Source organism: Callithrix jacchus, chromosome 5 (genome assembly GCF_049354715.1).
Source record: "Callithrix jacchus isolate 240 chromosome 5, calJac240_pri, whole genome shotgun sequence".
Classification (NCBI taxonomy): Eukaryota; Metazoa; Chordata; class Mammalia; order Primates; family Cebidae; genus Callithrix; species Callithrix jacchus.
In genome coordinates this window covers 9501792-9519774 of record NC_133506.1, presented here as the reverse complement: position 1 = coordinate 9519774, position 17983 = coordinate 9501792, and the positions used below count along the sequence as shown (strand labels likewise).

Genomic DNA, 17983 nt, shown 5'->3' with positions numbered 1-17983 from the left:
CCTCTTCCAGCCTTTGGCGGGAAGGCATGCAGTCCTGAGGAGGCCCATAGACACACTCACAAAGACAAGAATACTGAACACTGGAGGGACTCATTATTACCCAGAAATCTTTATTACAAAAATATTTTGCAAGCCAAAAAGTTTAAGTTGCAACTATATACAAAATGGGGCCTGTTTCCTTCCCAGCAGTCTTAAAATAAACTCCTGAAACCATGCTCCTTCCGCAGGCTTGGTTCGACCTCTTCCTTTTCCTGGGGTTTGATACACAAGGTATATGGAATCTCTCCAGGTTGCCAGGCTAGAACTATGCATCTTCCTTGACCTTGTTCCCTTATTTCCCCCTCCAAGAATTAAAATACAAGAAAATGAAAATGGCACCAAGAAAACATTCTTTTAATATACTGAATGTGTGTGTGTGCACACATATATGTGCTGTCTCTGGGCAGAAGAGAGGGAGGTGAAGGTTTACAAGCCAATCTTTTGGAATTTGGAAATAGCCTGAGCCAGGTGGCTGGGCCACTGTGGCTCCCAGATGCCACACAGGAGCTCCGGCCAAAGCTGCCCACATGGTTTGTTGGCTCAGCTAATTTCTGGATGCCATGATTGAAATCACCAAGTGACCATCCCCCAGAGAGCTAGGTATGCTGAGGTCCTGCAGTTCCACCTGTAGGACCTCCAGGAATGGGCAGGAGGGCTCAGCTTCTCACTTTTACAGCCTGAGCTAGAAATCCCTTGGGCATCCCGAGGCCAGGAGCTGTGAACATTAGAGTTATAGGGAAGACCAAATAAATAGGGCTTGTGACCTCGGCTCGCTTTGGGCCTGGCCAGGCCCTCACACCCGATCGGAAGGGTGGGGGTTAAAGGGTAACTGGGTCACATCCTCTGGCCAACCTTCTGGGACAGAGGGGGAATCGGCCAGAGTGTCATAGCTGTACCACCACCCTGGGTGTCTTCAATTTATTCCAGTTTGATTCCAGTAGGGTTTGAGAGCAGAAATGGAAGATTTCTCCTTCAAGGATCAGCTCAGAAAGCTAGGATGGGGGCAGTCACCAAAGGGATAGGATAGATGGCAGGGCCACTATCCCTACCCTCTACGTGTCCCTAAAGTGCTTGTGAGAGGTGGTGGGGAGGGGTGTCATCTTCACTATCCCCACTTTACGGATGAGCAGACTGAGGCATTAGGTTTCGACAAGACTGCACTGTCAAGAGGCAGCCCTCAGCAGGCTGGACTTACCACAGTGGGGTTACAGAAGGCTGCAGTACCAGCTGTGTGGCTCGGCTAAGAACGTGGCCAAGTCAGTCCCAGGCAGAAGGTTGTGTCTCCAGGGAGCAGCCGACCTGATCCTTCTTGCCCTTTCTTGGGGCTCTGGGACTTGGAGGAACTCAGTCTTCGCTGTAAGAAAAATCCCTCCAGGGCAACAAACTGTTAAACCTCAGACTTCACAAGACCCAACCGTGGACTTCAACACATGACAGAGAGCCAGGATCACGTTGCTGTTGTTTTAAGAAAAAAACAAAACAAAACACCACAGATCAAGTTTTCTAACACCTCGGTTTCAAGATTGCACGTTTCACATTTCTCAGTAATTTACAGGCGTCCACAGCGAGATGTTGCTTAGTGCTAGCTGGAGGGGCAAGCTCAGGTCTAGAAGGGAGAGGTGGGTCCGGGTGGAGTGACGCAGCTGGGCCCCAGGGAGTCTTGGAGGGACCCGAGGAAGCGAAGGGTTTTGTCTCCAGTCCTTGGGGTGGGGGGTCCCCTCCTCCTCCAGGACTCATGGCTCTTTAGCCTAGGGATGGGGGAGGCCAGGACTGTTGGCAGTAACCTCACCAAGTCTGGATATGGGTTCCAGAGTTTTTTTCCAAGCTTCTCCATGGAAGGGGCAGTTTGATCTAAAGGGGAAATCTTCCCCCACAGCCCCAGTTGGGTGGTGGTGGTGGAGGTCAGGGGAGGTGGGATTTTTTCCTCCCCACTCTGGAAGATCAGGCTTCGGAGCATCAGGGAGGCAGTCAAGGGTCTTCAAGACCCAGGTGGTGATGGATGGAGGCACAAGAGTTCTTGGACCCCAGGCAGCTCTGGCCACTTCCCAGGTCGGTTACCTGGCTGGTTTGGCAACGTCAGCCTGGAGGTGTGTGGCAATGTGTGTGGAGAGGGCCATGGCTGCCCTGGAAGTGCTGGAGAGCCAAGGGGGGTGGGGAGAGAAGAGCCACCCTGGCCCCCGGGTCCCAGAGCCTGCACCACCCCAGCCCTCCGGGAACTGGGTTGGCTGTCCTCATCACGGCGGCTCCCTGTGGGACAAGAAAGCGCGTGGAGGTGGGTGCTAGAGCCGACCACGGTCCCATTCACTTCCTTGGGACCTGGACGCTGGCGTACTCCGAGAAGGACGGCTCGGGCTTGGGGGCCGGCTGCTTGGGGGTCCGGTTGAGGTGGACCATGTCCAGGTCAGCGTAGGTGAGGGTGTCCTCCGACGCGGGCTGCGGGCTGGTCTGAATGCTAGCGTACTCCGTGTGATTGTTGGGCTCCGCGGCCCGGGGAGCAGGCTTCTTCCCCTTGGGCAGGTTCAGGTCCGCATATGTGATATCGTTTGTGTCCTGGATCTAAAAGACCCGAAGAGAAAGTCATGAGGTCATTCTAGAGCCCCCCGCCTGCTCACCCAAACTGAATACCAAGTCTGGATGCTTCTGGGTCCGCTTGGCCCACACTGGCTCAGCCGGAAGTCATGTTCCCCTTGTCTCTTGCCATCGTTACTTGCCTCCAGCCTCGCGCCTTCCCATCCACCCTCCTCCTCACCCCAGCTGAAGAGTCCGTCTGACCCGCACAGTGCGGTCTCCTCACAGCCCTGCCTCAGTGTCCCCTCCTCCCGCTCCTGCCTCCTCCCAGCCTGAATCAACTGCAGTCTTTGCCCATTTCCCATGTTCATCCCTCAGCCTAGGATGTCTGTCCTGCTTCTCCTTGTAGCAAATCCCAATCTACCCTGTAAATTTCAGATGAAGCATGGCTCATCCTAAGACCCTTCTTGGACCTCCCCTCTCCTGGCAGGGTCCAGGTTCCTTCTTTGTGCTTCCTCAGCCTGTGTTTGTTTTCCATCACAGCACCTACTGCCCAGGATCATGTCTGTTTGGGGGCCTGAGTAGGTGCTGATGATGGTGTGGGTGGTGAGATTGATTCATTTATTCCACAAATATTCACTGGGCATTTGTTATGATTCAGAAACCAAGGCTGGCACAGAAGTCTGATCCATATTGAATAAATGAATAAATGAGTGGATGGCAATAATTTTAGCTTCACCCAAGGCAAAGCTGGGGACAGGGAGACAGAGAACAGGGCAGTGTAAGAAGGAGATCACCAGTTAGTGAAGCAGGAAAGGTTCTGAGTCAGAAAGCCTGGGTTTGGTTCCTGGTTCTAGCTCAGGGACCTTGGACAATTCACTTAACCTCTCTGGGCCTCAGTTTCCCCATGCATAAAGAGGGGATGACAACAGTGTCTACTGCCAGGGTTGCTGTGAGGATGGAATGAGAGTATCCAGGTAAAGCATTTAGAACAGAGCCTGCCACCTGTTGAGCATCTGTCTTCAATACATGTTTGTAATCACTAACCACTTAGCAAACTTGGATACCACCCATGTGCTAATCCTATCCACCTGCCACTGCCACCTCAAAATCGCCCATCATGAATGATAAACTTTGCTTCCTCTGTGATTGGCACCTGTGTGGCAGAACAGACTAGAGCTACCACCAACCAGCACAGCTCCTGGTCTGTGCACGGTAGTAACTAATGGCCGATTTCAGTTCTCAGGGCTTACCAGCACCACACAACCACACAGATCACCCCATCCACGCTCATTACAACCCTGCTTGGGAAGGATTATCTTTCCACTTTAGTGAATAGTGTCTGAGCTGAAGACACTGAGATGGAGGGAGGTTAAATAAAGTGGACAAAGTTGTCCGGCTGGCAAAGAACCAAAGTGCATTGGACTCTACTGTGCTCTTAGCCCACAGCTCCTCTGTCCTGAGCCCTGCCTGCTCTCACTCGCTTCTGTCTGGGAAACCCACGTTGACAGCATGCAACTCCTGCCCTGGTCAGAGCTGGCACCTGGCACTGGAATCGCAGGCACTCTGCCAACTGGGCCGTGACTGTCTGGCTCACTGTCCAGGGCGTGGCACACAGTGGGTGCCCAGTAAGTCCCTGCTGATGTGAATTTCCTACATGTCTCCATGACCCATTCTTCTCACCACCTTTTCCCCTGGAAGACTCCAGGAGGAAATCCAGAAGTAAAATCACTGGGGAGAATGTCTCTCTCTCTCTCGTGACTGGAAATTGTTTTGTTTTTCCTAATGGCAATCCAAGCTCATGTCCAGGTCTGCGGGGGGACCCCGGGCGTCACAAGGGCAGGGCCAAGGCATTTTGGTCTACAAACGCTGCGCCTTTCACCAGCCCGACTCCTTCAACAGATTACATCTAAAACGATGACAACTGCCTTGGAAATGTCAAGGACAGCTGGCGCGCTCTCGTTCCGGGTTCAGAGCAGGGCCTGTCTTGTTACAAGACGCTGAGGAGCCCTCTGCCTTCAAGGTCTGACAGCATCAGCCAGTGATAAGCGGGGCTAGGTTTCTCAGAAACCATGTTGCCTGCAAAATCGTCTCAGCAATGCTGACCAGAAGCCTGCAGCTTGAGCAAGCGTGCCCTTGCGTGAGGTAATTAATTAAATGAGGTCTTTCCATCAGCAAAGGCGGGAGAGGCCCTGGCAGGCTGGGCTGTGCAGTTATAGCATAGAAAGCCCAGCTGCGAGGAGGAGCGGGCAGTGAGCTGGGGGTGGCGCTCCTGGTAGAGGGACTGGCCTGGGCAAAGGCACAAAGGTGGGAAGGGCACGATCCACACTAAGGGAGCTGCAGCCTGACTCCAGGACACCATTTTCACAGGACAGATTGTGGATGGTACGCCTGGGGAGCTGTGCAGTGGGCAGCACTGGGTCAGGAGGCTGCAACAGCAACTCTTGGCTGCAGTAGAGAAAAGGAATATGCACAGGACATGGGAAACTAGGAATGTTAGACGCTCCACCCTCCGCCCCACAAGGAGTCTTAATTTAGAACCAGATCTGCAATGCTGGTAGATGTGAAGCAACCACACCATGGAGTTTCCCAGGAAGGGCATCTCACCAAGGATTGTACCTGGGTTATTTCTCTGGCATTCTTCTCGGGCTCATGCAACCTAAAAAGGAAAGAGACACACAGATAAAAATACCCTCACTATCTCAAGTGCTCATGCAAATTGGGAAGAATAACATTTAGGCTCCACTTCCTATATGGGTTGAGGACATGAAGGACTCATAACAGAAATACAACTGCATATCAAATGTTTGGACAAAGGGGTCAATCTCACTACAAAGGAATTCTAAACAAAGCACTATCTTTTTTTAACATACTCTATTGGCAAGGATCTTTAAAAATTATAGTACTTGGTGCTGGGGAAGCTATGGTGAAATTAACTGGAGCTTTCATTCACTGCTGGTGGGAGAGGCGAACCAGTACAATCCTTTTGGGAAGCAGCTGGCAAAATCAAGAGCTTGGAAGATGTCCTCATCCTTTGACTCATAATTGCACTCTTTTTGGGGTAATTCAAAATATAGAAAAAGCTTTCAACACAAAGGCATTTGTCAAGGGCGGGATGCGGGAGGAGGTTTTTGCCAGTTGGGACTGGTTAGGGAAATTAGGATAAATCCACAGATAAAGATTTAAAAGGTTTATGAGGAGGTTTTTTTTTTCTTTTTAAATTACAAATGCTTACATTAAAATGATAAGTGAAAAAGGAAAATTCTCTGCGGGATTATCTCAATTATGAAAAATGTGCGGATAACACTGAAAGGAAACATAGCAAACTGCAGTGGTCTTTGCATGATATTTTCTTTTCTCCTTTTTAGTTTCCCATATTCTCCAAATGTTCTGAATTATAAACATCTATGTATCATCATTAAAGGAAGAAAAGGAAAAGACCGAGATGTCCAAGCTGATCAAAGAAGTTGTTCGTGCGCTTGCTTCTGTGATTGGAGGCCAAGGCTTGACTCACTGGAGGGTCACGGTCAAGGTGACACGCAAACGGCCGGTGGCTGGGCAGAAGTGTCAATTCGCAGGCCGGCAACTCCGGGGATGTTAGCGTGGATAATGTCAGAAATGAGCAGTGGGGCTTGGCAGCAGGTTTATTAATGGATTTGGCATGAGTGCTTGGCTGCAAAAGCAGTTCTGATCCCATGTGGCCACAGAAACAGCCCTCCAGGAGCAGGGGCACGTCTGCTGGGGAAGATCACGCAGATCCCTCCCCACCCTACTGGCCTCCAGCCCTCCTGGAGCTCCCCACTGGCTGGCTGGTTCAGGTCCAACTCATTGCCCTGCTCAGAGTCCCGTGTGGTCTGGCATGCTGCCTCCAGGCTAATTCACTGCCTTGCACTCATGTGCCCACTCATATACCCACTTATCTATCCATCAAATATTTTGGTGTGGGGGGGTATTTGATGTTATATATTTCATGCTTCAATCGCAGCCCTAAAGGACTCCCCTGATCATTTTTCCTCTTGGTTAACTTCTGTGTCTCCGTCAAGACTCAACTATGGTGACACCTTGTGATGGCCTTGCTGACAGTGCTGGGCTGGCTGCTCGTCCCAGACCCCACCTCCTTGCTCTGCTCTATCCCATACCTGGCTTCATTTTATGTAGTCGGCAGCTGCACCACATCCCTGATTAACTTTCCAGCTTGTCTGGAAATGAGGTAACCTGTCGCCTCCTGGACCATGAGCTTCACATAGGGACGGACTAGGCCAGTCTCATTCACTGCTGAAGCTCCAGCACCGAGAACTGGGCTGGCACGTTGTCAACAGTCCACATGTATTTGTTGAATGAATGAATGAATGAACTTTCTCACTGGCTCTGAAGTGTCATGAGACCAGGGTTGGGCCTTTTCTGCTCCCCTTTGCAACCCCCAGCTCAAGGCTTGGCACTGAGTTGGGCTCAGTCCAGATGAATAAATGAAAGACTCAGGGAAGCCCTAAATATTCCAAGAATAAACGCAGTGGATGTCTGATGAGTGAACAAATGGCTGATCGAATGAACCCCAGTGCCCAATTAAGGAAGCAGAGACACATTTTTCTCTAGTCTGAGCTGAGGAAGATTACAGACAGTGTTCCGTCTGTACATTGCTAACCCAGGGAGTTAGAGAGAGCCAATCCCTCCACCAGCCCTGCAACCTGAAGAATGCTTTGAGCTCAAAGTGGCGGCCTCCTGGCTTGCAGCCTCCCTGAGGTGCTCAGCTGTTACTCACACCAACGTCCTCTGCAAAGTGTCTGATCCCAGCAAGCCAGAGCTGAAGCCGGCTGCTGCATGGGAAACTACCATTAGCACTCACTAGCTATTGCTTTGGTTTAAAGAGATGAAAGGGAGCAAGTGATCTCATGGCTCCCTTGGTAGGCTCATGCTGGAAAAATAAAAAACAGGCAGAAAACGGTTGGTTTCTCTGGGGAAGAAGAAATAGACAGCAAGAAGCATGGGAACAGTGATGAAGGCACCAGCTTTAGTGCAAGAGATGTCAAGGCTGAAGTCATCATTCCGGCACTTCCTAGCCGCAGGACCTTGGGAATGTCACATGACTTCTCTGAGCCTCAGTTTCCTCAACCATAGGATAGGGAACAGTAAGAACCTTCTAGAACAGAGGTTCTCAAAGCGTGGCTTAGGAACAACAGCATCAGCACCACCTGAGAACTCGTGGAAATAGAAATTCTCAATCAGGGACTTTGCGAGTGGGGCCCAGTAAGGTGTGTTTTAACAAGTCCTTTGGGGATTCTGTAACATACTCAAGTTTGAAAATTATTATTTTATAAAATAGGGATAGTGATAAATCATGGGGCTTCTGCAAGAGTTAAAATCACAAGTGGGCTAATGTACATAAAGGCATAAACAGTGCCAGGAGCACAGTAAGCGCTCACTAAGTGGTGGCTGCTACTGCTGTTGTTATTATTGACAATGCCCTTTTCTTTCAAAAACTCCCTGTCTAAGTGGGGTGGTAAGACAAGTAAAAAATAATGACGACGACAACAAGAAAGAGAGATCCTTCTTGATGGGGCTGTGTAGCCACTGAGAAGCAGCATTTTAGGGATTCAGAGGAAGAGGAGTGGGAAGTGCTACAGTGGTTCAGGATGACACTCATTCATTCATTCAATAAACCTTTACTAAGCACCTATCCCATTCCAGGCATGGTGCCAAGTTTAGCAGCTATTTGCAGTGAATCTGAGGGACAAGGGCCCTGCCCTCGAGAGGGGTGGGTTATAAAATGGGACAGGTGCAGAGATACCTTGAACACACCAGGATGTTCATGCTGGGGCACCAGGAAGGCTCACAGGAAGCCCCCCGACCCTGAAGGATGTTATGCCCTTGCTGGGAGCTCAGGAGGAGAAAGAGGTGACCAGGTGACAGGAGGGGTCCCATTCTAGCTAACATACTGCACAACTCCAGGGGTGCCATTCAGAGCCCACTGTGCCTGCTGCCCCTGGAGCTGGGGGACCCTGGGTAGTGTGTCAGCAGGGCCAGGGAGCATACCCCAGCAGAGAGGCCAGTGTGCAAGGGGGAAGAGGAGAGCAAGGGCCCAGCCTGTGGGAGGAGGGGAGGGGAGCACAGCCTTGTTGTGCCATGAAATGTGAAGACAGCAGGTGGCTAGAAGTAAAACTGTTCAAGGTGACTGGACCACAGGGGCCCAGAAGCCTCAGGGAGACATGTGGACTTTATCTTGAGGGATAGGAAGAGGCACTGAAGGTTTTTTTGGCAAACAAGAGAAATAAGTCTTGCCCTTGGAAAAGAGTGTCCTAGGTGTGGGAATGTGACAGGCACAAGCGTCAAAGCACAATAGGAAAATCCATGTCCCTGGAAGGCAGTGAAGAGCTAGTTTTGCTGGAGAGGCAGCTCTGGTTGTTGTGGGAGGAGAAGGCCAGGAGGTTGGGCAGGGCTCAGACCACGAGGCCCCTGTGGAGATCACAGCAAGAAGCAAGGCTTTTTCCCAAGAGTACCTTGGACTCACATTGCTGGGCAGGAGCAGGGCACCCAATGCTTCCCAGAGCCTTCTCTGACAGAGGGCTGCTCTTGCTACATGCAACTGCTTTACCTGATACCTGCCCCATCACTCCAGCCATCACCTGCACTCCCCAACTCAGGACACAGTCCTCCACTGCCCCCAACCTTGAGGTGCTCTTTAATCCTACAGTCAGTCCATCAGCAAGTCCTCTTGGTTCTGCCTTCAAAATATACCCAGAGTCTGAGCATTTCTCAGCCCGTCCTACCACTCTGGTCCAGGTCAGCATCTTTTCTTGCTTGGACTGGGACCACTACAGTCATCTACAACCCCCACCTCCTGTAGCCTGGGCTGCAGATACAGCCAGGTGACACTTTTAAAACAAAAGTCAGATCATGTCCATCTTGTGGTTCCTCATCTCACTGGGAATAAAATCCCAAGTCCTTCTAACCGCCACAGGCCCCACTCCAGATCGTCATTTCCCATTCTGTAATTCCGAAACTCACAAAGCTCTGAACAATCGAAAGATTGGCATAATGCAGTTGGTGGCAAAACCTGATCCGAACCAACACGAAGCTATTTATAGTTTCATTTATCACCCTTAGCACGGATGCCCACATGGTTCTATGCAGATACGTTCACGTGGCAGATCACGGTGTGCTGCCTCTGCTCTGCTGGGGATGAAGATCAGAGGCCTTCCTAAAAGCCGAAAAAGGCTTTTCACAAAATGGTTCATAACACCTCTGGCTGCAGGAGCACTTGCGAAGGATACTGAGATGCTGAGGACCTGTGTCTGCCTGATCTTGTCCCTTTCCTCTGCTTGCCTCTGGCTCAGGCCCCCTCTCTGGCCCAGTACGCTCCTCTCCATCATGGCTCACTAGTTTCAGGCACCTGCTTGCATCCCCTTTTCAGGCACCTGCTTGCATCCCCTTCTTAGGCAGTCCCTTCCTCTGCCTAAGACAGGCCCCCACCATTCACCTGTCTCCCCTTGCTGGGTAGGAGTTGTCACCACCTGGTATGACACCATGTATCACTTTATTTCTGCATTTATGCCGTTTCTCTCACTGGTGTATGAGCCCCAAGAAAACCTGGGCTGATTCTTGTTGACTGCTGTATCAGCAGCTGACCCTGAGCAGGGCTGGGACATAGTAGGGACTCATGTCACTAAAAATGTGAATCAACAAGCTAAAGTGCCATTGGTGATGTAACGTCACCACCTGAGCCTCTGACCAGGCTGTGAGCTTGCAGAGGGCACAGATTTCATCCTACTAGTCCTGGCGTTCCAGGGCCACAGCACACAAAGGTACTCAATAAATATTTACTAAACGAAGGAAGGAGCAAAGTATACAAACTTGGATCTGGGGAAGATGCATCCGGTGGCATGTGCAGGATGTTCGTGAGGACAGAAAGCCCAGGAGGTCTCTGCCCCGGTCCACGTGGGATTAGATAAGGGTCTCGTTGTCTGGGGACAGCAGGCAAGAAGTCAGCGCCCCTGTGCACCAAAAAAACCCTCGTGCACCAAAAAACCCTCATTTGGGACAATCATTAAAAACGGCATGACCCAGTGTGAGGAGGTGACAGAGGAAAGAAAGACACGCTGACCGGCACTTCGGTGAGGTCAGTGGCCGCGGAGTATACATTGCTGTCTGGGGGCTGTCACACCACCAAATAATAACCGCAGGACACACTTACCTCGTAGAAGAAGTGGAACCCTGGGCTGCAAGACAAAAGAAACCAAAGCCACGTATTTAACTAGATGCACACTTTTCTTATTTAACTATTTTTGGGGCAAAGGTTTGCCTCTAGGGACATGGACAGGAAACACTGTAATCACATCCTCAGAACCACAGGAGAGCCCCATACCCACCCAGCGGGCATCCTCTTCCATCAAGGAAGCCTGTGAGGGAGTAAGCTAGATGGTCCTGCTTTTCCACTTCTGGAAATTTCCACGCGTCCAAAAGCAGACTTCAGCCTGGGAGGGGCCAACCGCCCTACCTGTCTGGGCCTCGCCTCTGTTCCACCACAAACCTCAGCAGAGACCCTCTAACAAGCCTGGGTCAAATCAGTGCCCTGTGCAGCTGGAAAACAGATTCTAGCAGGGGTGCAAACTGGGGATCAGGTGTGAACCCCGGGTCTGCTATCCATTCACTGTAACCCTGGATGGATCACTTCCTCTCTCTGAGCTTCTGTAACTTGCAAGGTTAGGCTGGCCATCCATTTATTTACATGCCACCACTTTCCAAAAAAAGGATCTTGGAAGGAAGGAAAGAGTCCATCTGGTTCCGAGGTTTTAAACCTGTGATATGGGGTAACCCGCAGAGAAGCCTCCAGGGTTCAGCAGCCATTTGACTCCCATTTTGCTGTAAAATTGTAATTAAAAAGCAACATGCACACCCAGATGCACTCTGCACCACACTTTAATAGGCTGGAGGCTGCCACCGTGCAAGACTTCTTGCTGCCGGGTGAACGCTTGGTGCCTGGGCAGGCCCTGGATCTTTAGGTGAGCAGTACTGGTTGGAAGCTGTGCTCAGCACTGAACGTGGGAGTGGAGGCTGACAGGTTGCAAAGTGCTGGACACAAGCCATCTCTGGAATCCAGTGACAGGACACCAGAGAGACCAGGGGACTGCAACCAGGACACCAGTGACACCAGAGAGACTTTTTACACCAGAGAGACCAGGTGACTCCTTGGGGTCACAAAGCTGGTCAGTGGTTGATTTGAAATCAGGACATTTCACTGTGAGCACTGAGAGGCTGGGCAGACCCCTCCAGGGCCTAATGAGGGAGAAGGGTGTCTAGTTATAATGAAGGGAGGTAGTGTGTAGGATGGTCCCAGACATGCTCCTTGAGCTTAAATTCTGGCCCCACCACCTCTTGGCTGTGAGGCCTTGACCAAGTTTTATAACTTTCTCATGCCTCAGTCTTCTCATCTGTAAAGTGGGGTTAGTAATGTTACCCATGAGGTCTGCGGTGAGGACTGACTGTGTTACTATAGTTACGTCCTGTGAGCAGTGCCTGGCACTTTGGAATTGCTGGGGGATGCTAACCAGCCCTGTCACTGGAGCCTGTGTGAGAGCTGGGCTCTGCACACAGACCTTCTTGAGCTGGGTGGCCTTTACTGGAGCCGCAGCTCTGCAAACTCCATTCCTCCTCTGCAACACCTAAGCCCACAGTAATGAGCTCACACGTGCTGGGAGCCTGGCAGGGTGCCCGGGGCTGAGACTTAGAAAGGATGGCCAGGATTTCACTAACGGCCACCATGAATGCTTCATCCCATGGAAGGGGTTGTCACCCTTGGTCTTTTCTCCACCCAAGGAGGAGTCCTTCCTGTTTGGGGCTCTCCAGGAACTGTAGAGCACCCAGTGGGTAGATGCCCTGGTGGGCCACTGGGTAGATGCCCTGGTGGGCCATCTTGCAGATTCTGGAGAAGCAGGGACTGACTCCAGCCCTCCCAGATGGGAGCATGAGGCTCGGCAAGCATCTCAGAGCCAGCCCAGGAGGTAGGGAAGCTTTTGGGGCAGAGGTGAAGGAGCTGCCAAAGGGGTGTGTGACTAGTGTACAATGTGCCCCTCCAAGCTCAGCTGTGCCAGGCCACAGAAAGGCAGCTTAGGACAGCACTTGTCCCTTTGGAGGCCATGGCTCACAGTGGGTCACAACCAGCATTTTAAACAGAAAAAAGAATATGACAAAAAAGAAAATATCAGTTTTAATTTTATATATAAAGGGTGTGTGTATGTGTTGAGTTGAGATGTGAAATGTATTTCTATCTCTTGTAATAAAAAAAGGTTGCAGAAATACCAGCTTAAAATTGTCTTCTCCAAGAGTGGGAAAGAGAATGTGTATTTATGGCGATCCTAGAATGTGTCAGACCCATTATTTCACATGGGCTTATTTAGATTTCATAACTTCTGTAAGACAGGCGTTGCTAAACCCATTTTACAGATGGGGAATCTGAGGCTTGTAGAGGACAAACTAATTGTTTGGAGTATACAACCAGGTCTGGAACCCTAGTTTGTCTGACTTCAAAGTCAGAGGTCCTACCACAGCAACAACCAACCCTCCCACACACACACACACACACACACACACACACACCATACGCACATGAGCAAGGGAAGCTGTGTCCTGGATCTGACCCTGTGCCCTCCTGCTGTGCAGTCAAAGGCTATACCCCTTGCCCTGTGAGGAGGCTTTTTGGGAGGTGGTTCGTATTTCTGGGCTCACATACAATGCAGGTAATACTCAGGGATGATATTTACTGAGCACTTATGTGCCAGGTTACTTCCCTAACAACCCATGCAATCACTCGTTCAGTCTTCCCAATCAAATGGGTGGCACTAGTATCTCCATTCCCTCTGGCCTCCTGTCCAGGGGCTTGTCATGTAACCTACACTTGTACCAGGAAAGCAGGAGTCTGCCGGGAGGCTCCTAGGAAAGATGGTGTCCTCCCTGAGACAGGTAAGAAGAGTCCCTGCCTCCCCTCTTCCCAGGCTGGCAGCTCCCTTGCTCAGTGGTGACCCCATGAGGACACGGGGCCTGGGGCAGTGATGAGCATCTTGCAAACATGAGGGAGAAGCCACGGAGTGACCCACCCAGACTCCAATGTGGTGAGGCCACTGCCCCAGCCCCAGCACCTCTACCTCTGAACTTCTTGCTACTGGCAAAAGCTGATGACCTTAACCCAAAGCACCTAATGGTGTCTCCCTCTGAGGACAGTCTAGGGACAAACCCTCGGGGAGGAAGAGGGGACTGCACCTACCTTTCTTCTGTCTGACTCGGACGAGGTAGAGGGCCGCCAACAGTAGGGCCACCAGCAAGGTGCACACCACGCCCACCACAATATAGATGTTCCGTTCATTAGTTCCGGTCTTCTCTAGGGACCACATGGAATAGAGGCTTCATGTATGCAGATTAAAAACAGAGAAAACCAACCCCACCACCGCTTTTTCCCCCCAAGCAGGCATCATTAACTGGGAACATCTGGCTGGGCCTTCTCAGATGTCTCGAGCCACATGGGCACGCTCACGGGTCTGCACACGCTTGCCCATGAGGCTCATCCATGAACAGCACAAAAACCATGTTGAGGTGCCGGGGGGAATATATTTGCCACTGAGAGCTATGGAGGAACTCTGGCTGGAGGATGCAGGCAGAGACCTCACTCAGAAACGTTCCTTCTCATCTGGAGTGAACCACAGAGCAGTCACGAGGGCAGCCCAAATCCACTGGAAACTCTGAATCAGCAGCTGGAAGAAGGGGCAGCATGGCTACCAGGCTCTGCACCACTCAGGGGCTGACCTACGATCTGTGCCCAGGACCTGGGCCGTGAACACTGGGCTCAGGAGTTAGCATAGGAGCTCTGAACATGGACTCTGGAAATGACAATGGAGGCTTGGCTGCCTGGGGCATAGATCAGAGGGTCGTAGACAAGAGCACAGTGGTTCATCAGGAGCAGGGCTCTAAGCCACAGAAGTATGCTTTCAAATCAATGCCAATAGTTAGCTGTGTGACCCGGGGCAAGTCAATTAAACCTTCCTTCAAACCCTGGCTTCCTCTTCTGTTACTGGGGCCAACAGTCATCTCTACCTCATCGGCTAACTAAGGATTATGTAACTAACCAATGAACCAACCAACCAACCAAGTAGCCAACTAACTCTTTCATCCTCTTTCACTCAAAAGGCATTTACTGAGTCCCTACTGTGGCCAGACCCCGAAGATACAATGCCGAACCAGACAGTCATGGCGCCTACCAGCTGAGACTCAGAGCTGAGGGATCATGAAGCTCATCTCCTTCGCCACAGCCATGAGTAACTGGAGGCCCAGGGAGAGGCACTGACTCATCCAAGGTCATACAGCAAGTCTTTGACAGAGCTGGCGTGGAAAGCCACACACCCTGTCTCCCGACGTCCTACACATCCTATGAAAACCCGGAACTGGTCAAATCAAAGGGTCACTTTGCCATAGCCCCAAGGCTATCTTTTAGAGCTCCCCTGAAGCATGCAGGAAGGACAGAAATGGCTTCTGCTCTAATCCATGCAAGGCTGTACTATGGACAAGGCATCAGCCGCTTTGACAACAGGTGATGAAATAGTCCATGGCAGCACTGAAATGCCAACCAGGCGCCGCCATTTGAAAACAGAAGTGACGTCCACCAACACCACATTGCAGGGGCTGAGAAGATGCTACCCTGACACCCTCACATTCTCTCAGCAGAGTGACAGCACTGTCTCCTCCTTAACATGAGTTCACCCTTTGGCTTGAAATGTTCCTTGGGCAATCACACAGAAATAGTCACATGTGGGACAGAACATGTACAAGGATCTTCACTGAAGCCCTGACTACGTGACAAGCTGCAGCCATCCTGCATGACTCTACCCGACTTCAATGGGGCAGGCTTCCGATGGCAGCCAGGGAGACAACACCGTGGCTAGAAAGAGTAGGGAGGAGGGGTGGGCCAGTGAGGAATGGGGAGCATGGTAACTGTCAGGTGAAGAAGGTGAGATGCAGGAACAGATCGGGCCCCTCTCTCCCTCTTTCCTCCTGTGATACAAATCTAGGTCAAAAGATCTACCAAGATGTGCATCAAACTCTTACCACTGGTGACTCTTGGAGTGTGGGATCTGGGGAAATGGAGCTGACATTAAAATTCTACTTTATATTTATACACTTCTAGATTCTTCTAGAATAAGCATGAATTACTACTTTTAACATTTAAAAAAAAATCACAAAACTAAGATAGAAATTTAAAAGAGCTGGGGCAGCTGAAATAAAGGCCTCACCAGCAGCAGTATCTGAGCCCTGCTCCTTCCTGTGAGCTGAGACCTCCAGGCGAAGGCTTTTGCTGACCGCCGGCTGCCCGTCATGCTCCACCTGGCAGGTGAGCACCACACCATCCCTGTGGGCAGATGAGTTCACCAGGAGCCAGCTTGCCCAGTTGTAGGTGCCATCCTTGTTCTCTATGAGAGTTGAAGCTGTTTCTGTCCGGGACACGTTTCCGTTCTCCAACCAGGTCAGCTGTAGGCTCTGGGGGTAGAACTTCTTCACCTGGCAGGTGACGTTCACCTGGTTCTCTGCCCTCATGGGCTGATGAGTAACCTCCAAGGTGGGTGGAACTGAAACAGCACAGGGCAGAAACTCTGACCTTGTGGCATAGACAGGTCACAGGGAGGGCTCCATAACTTCGCTCCCACCACCATGGTGAGGGCATCCCCAGGACAGTGCTAGGCAGGCAGCAGGTGCTCAGACACTGAGGGCGCTCTTTGCATATGAGTGAAATTACTAAGCATAACACCCAGCACATAGTAGGTGCTCAAAGACTGGTGGCTTCTACTAGGCTAAGAACGAGTGAAATCTACAAGCACAACTCCAGGCATGCAGTTGGAATGTCATTACTGTAGCAAAATAAAGAAAATCACCAAGCACATAGGGCTTAGCTCATAGTAGGTGCTCATTAATTACAGTTGCTAATGGGAAAATAAGTGAAACAGCTAACACAGTCCTTGGTGCCTGGCGGGTGGTCACCTAGCCACTGCCATTAAAATGTAAGTGACTGGCACATCTAGGGGCCTGGGAGGTGGGCAGCACAGTTAGGAATTTAGGTTCCAGGCCTTTCAAACCCTGGAGCAGAAGGGGAGCTGGATGGGCGGAGGGGAGTGGGCAGTGGGCTCGGCAGCCAGGTGTGGGCTTGGGCTGGGAGTGAGGGTCCTCTACCTCGGATGGCCTCAGACAAGTTGGCAGTCCCACGAAGAGGGTCTCCCTGCAAGGTGACGTGGGCCACCTCGCAGATGACCTGAGAGCGAACATCCCCACGGGTCAGTCCCACCCTGGCTGTGCTGCGGATGCTGTAGGACACGCTCTCGCCTGCGGGGTCCACGGTGGTCTGGAGGGCTGAGAGCTCATTCGCATTTTTGAACCATTTCAGGGTGATGTCTCTGGGGGAGAAGCCGTGGGACTCGCAGGTGAAGCTCACTGTGTCCTCAGGTGTGACCCTCGTCGCAGGGCCTGACACCACGGGGGCAGAGGGTTTGGCTACAAAAGGAGCATCGATAAACAGCAGACATGACTGAGATGACCATCACTAACGATGAGTGTGTGACACCCTAAGAACCTTCATGGACATTATTTTTTCATCCTTCCAATAATGTGGAAGGATTAATTAGGGCAGTGTCCTTATTCTCATTTTACAGAGCAGGATGCAAAGGTTGGGAGAGGTGAGGACCCGCCTGAGGTCAGACAGTGTAGGGCAGGGCCCAGAGGGAAGCTCAGGCCTGAGTTCAAAGTCCTCTCCACACAGGGGACTTCCGCCAGTGTGGGCACAGGATCAAAATTAACCACCGGTCTCACCCTTGGTATTAACTGTTCCTACCCCGCCTCCCCTGGAAACAGTGGCAGCCTCAGAGAGAGCGTTTACAGGGATCAATGCAGGGACTAAGTAGCAAAGTGGCACCATCACGAGAGCTGGAGCCAGGCTGCTCAGCCCACGAGAGGGGCGGCCTGGCACACCCTGCTCCCTGTCTGTAAAACGGGATGGCAGCCTTTCTCCTCCCTGGGATGCTTCAGGACTAAATGAGGCAATGGAAGCAGTTTTGCTTTGGGTAAACACAGAAGATGCTTCACAAAAATAAGCAAAAACAGATCTAACTTTAACCCAGACTATTCCTATCCAAAGCTCTCTCTTCAGGTATTTATGAGTTTCCTTCATGTTTTTCATTTTCTCCACAAATATTCCAGCAGGGTCTAATCTGTGCCAAGTGCTGCATTTGAAAGGAAGGGACACTTTTCTGAATCTGGGGCCTTCTTTGGGGTCAGTTTTAGATAGATATTAAAGATCGCCAAGTATGGAGAAAGCCAAACTGGATAATTTCCTAACCATCAAGTAGTAACACAGACACGGGGCACCCGCCCAACCAGGCAGAAGCAATTCCGGGGTCCTGAAGGTACACAA

The 17983-nt window shown here is 51.1% G+C and overlaps 1 protein-coding gene across 7 annotated transcripts in view; it reads right to left on the bottom strand.

Annotated features, from left to right (window-relative positions):
• Positions 1-90: 90 nt before the first annotated feature.
• The window catches only part of LOC100400378 (tyrosine-protein phosphatase non-receptor type substrate 1), a 44488-nt gene continuing 26595 nt past the window's right edge, over positions 91-17983 (bottom strand). For 3 of the 7 annotated variants that reach the window (XM_008995633.5, XM_035298236.3, XM_035298237.3), the window contains exons 4-9: positions 16750-17067; positions 15819-16151; positions 13802-13915; positions 10736-10760; positions 5155-5206; positions 91-2595 (exon numbers count right to left, since the gene is read on the bottom strand). In XM_008995633.5, the coding sequence (XP_008993881.2) occupies positions 2341-2595; positions 5155-5206; positions 10736-10760; positions 13802-13915; positions 15819-16151; positions 16750-17067 (1097 nt within the window). In that variant the 3' untranslated portion in view covers positions 91-2340. The remainder of the gene's footprint in view (positions 2596-5154; positions 5207-10735; positions 10761-13801; positions 13916-15818; positions 16152-16749; positions 17068-17983) is intronic. The other 4 variants (XM_035298239.3, XM_035298243.3, XM_078371191.1 and 1 more) reach the window with 3 other exon arrangements.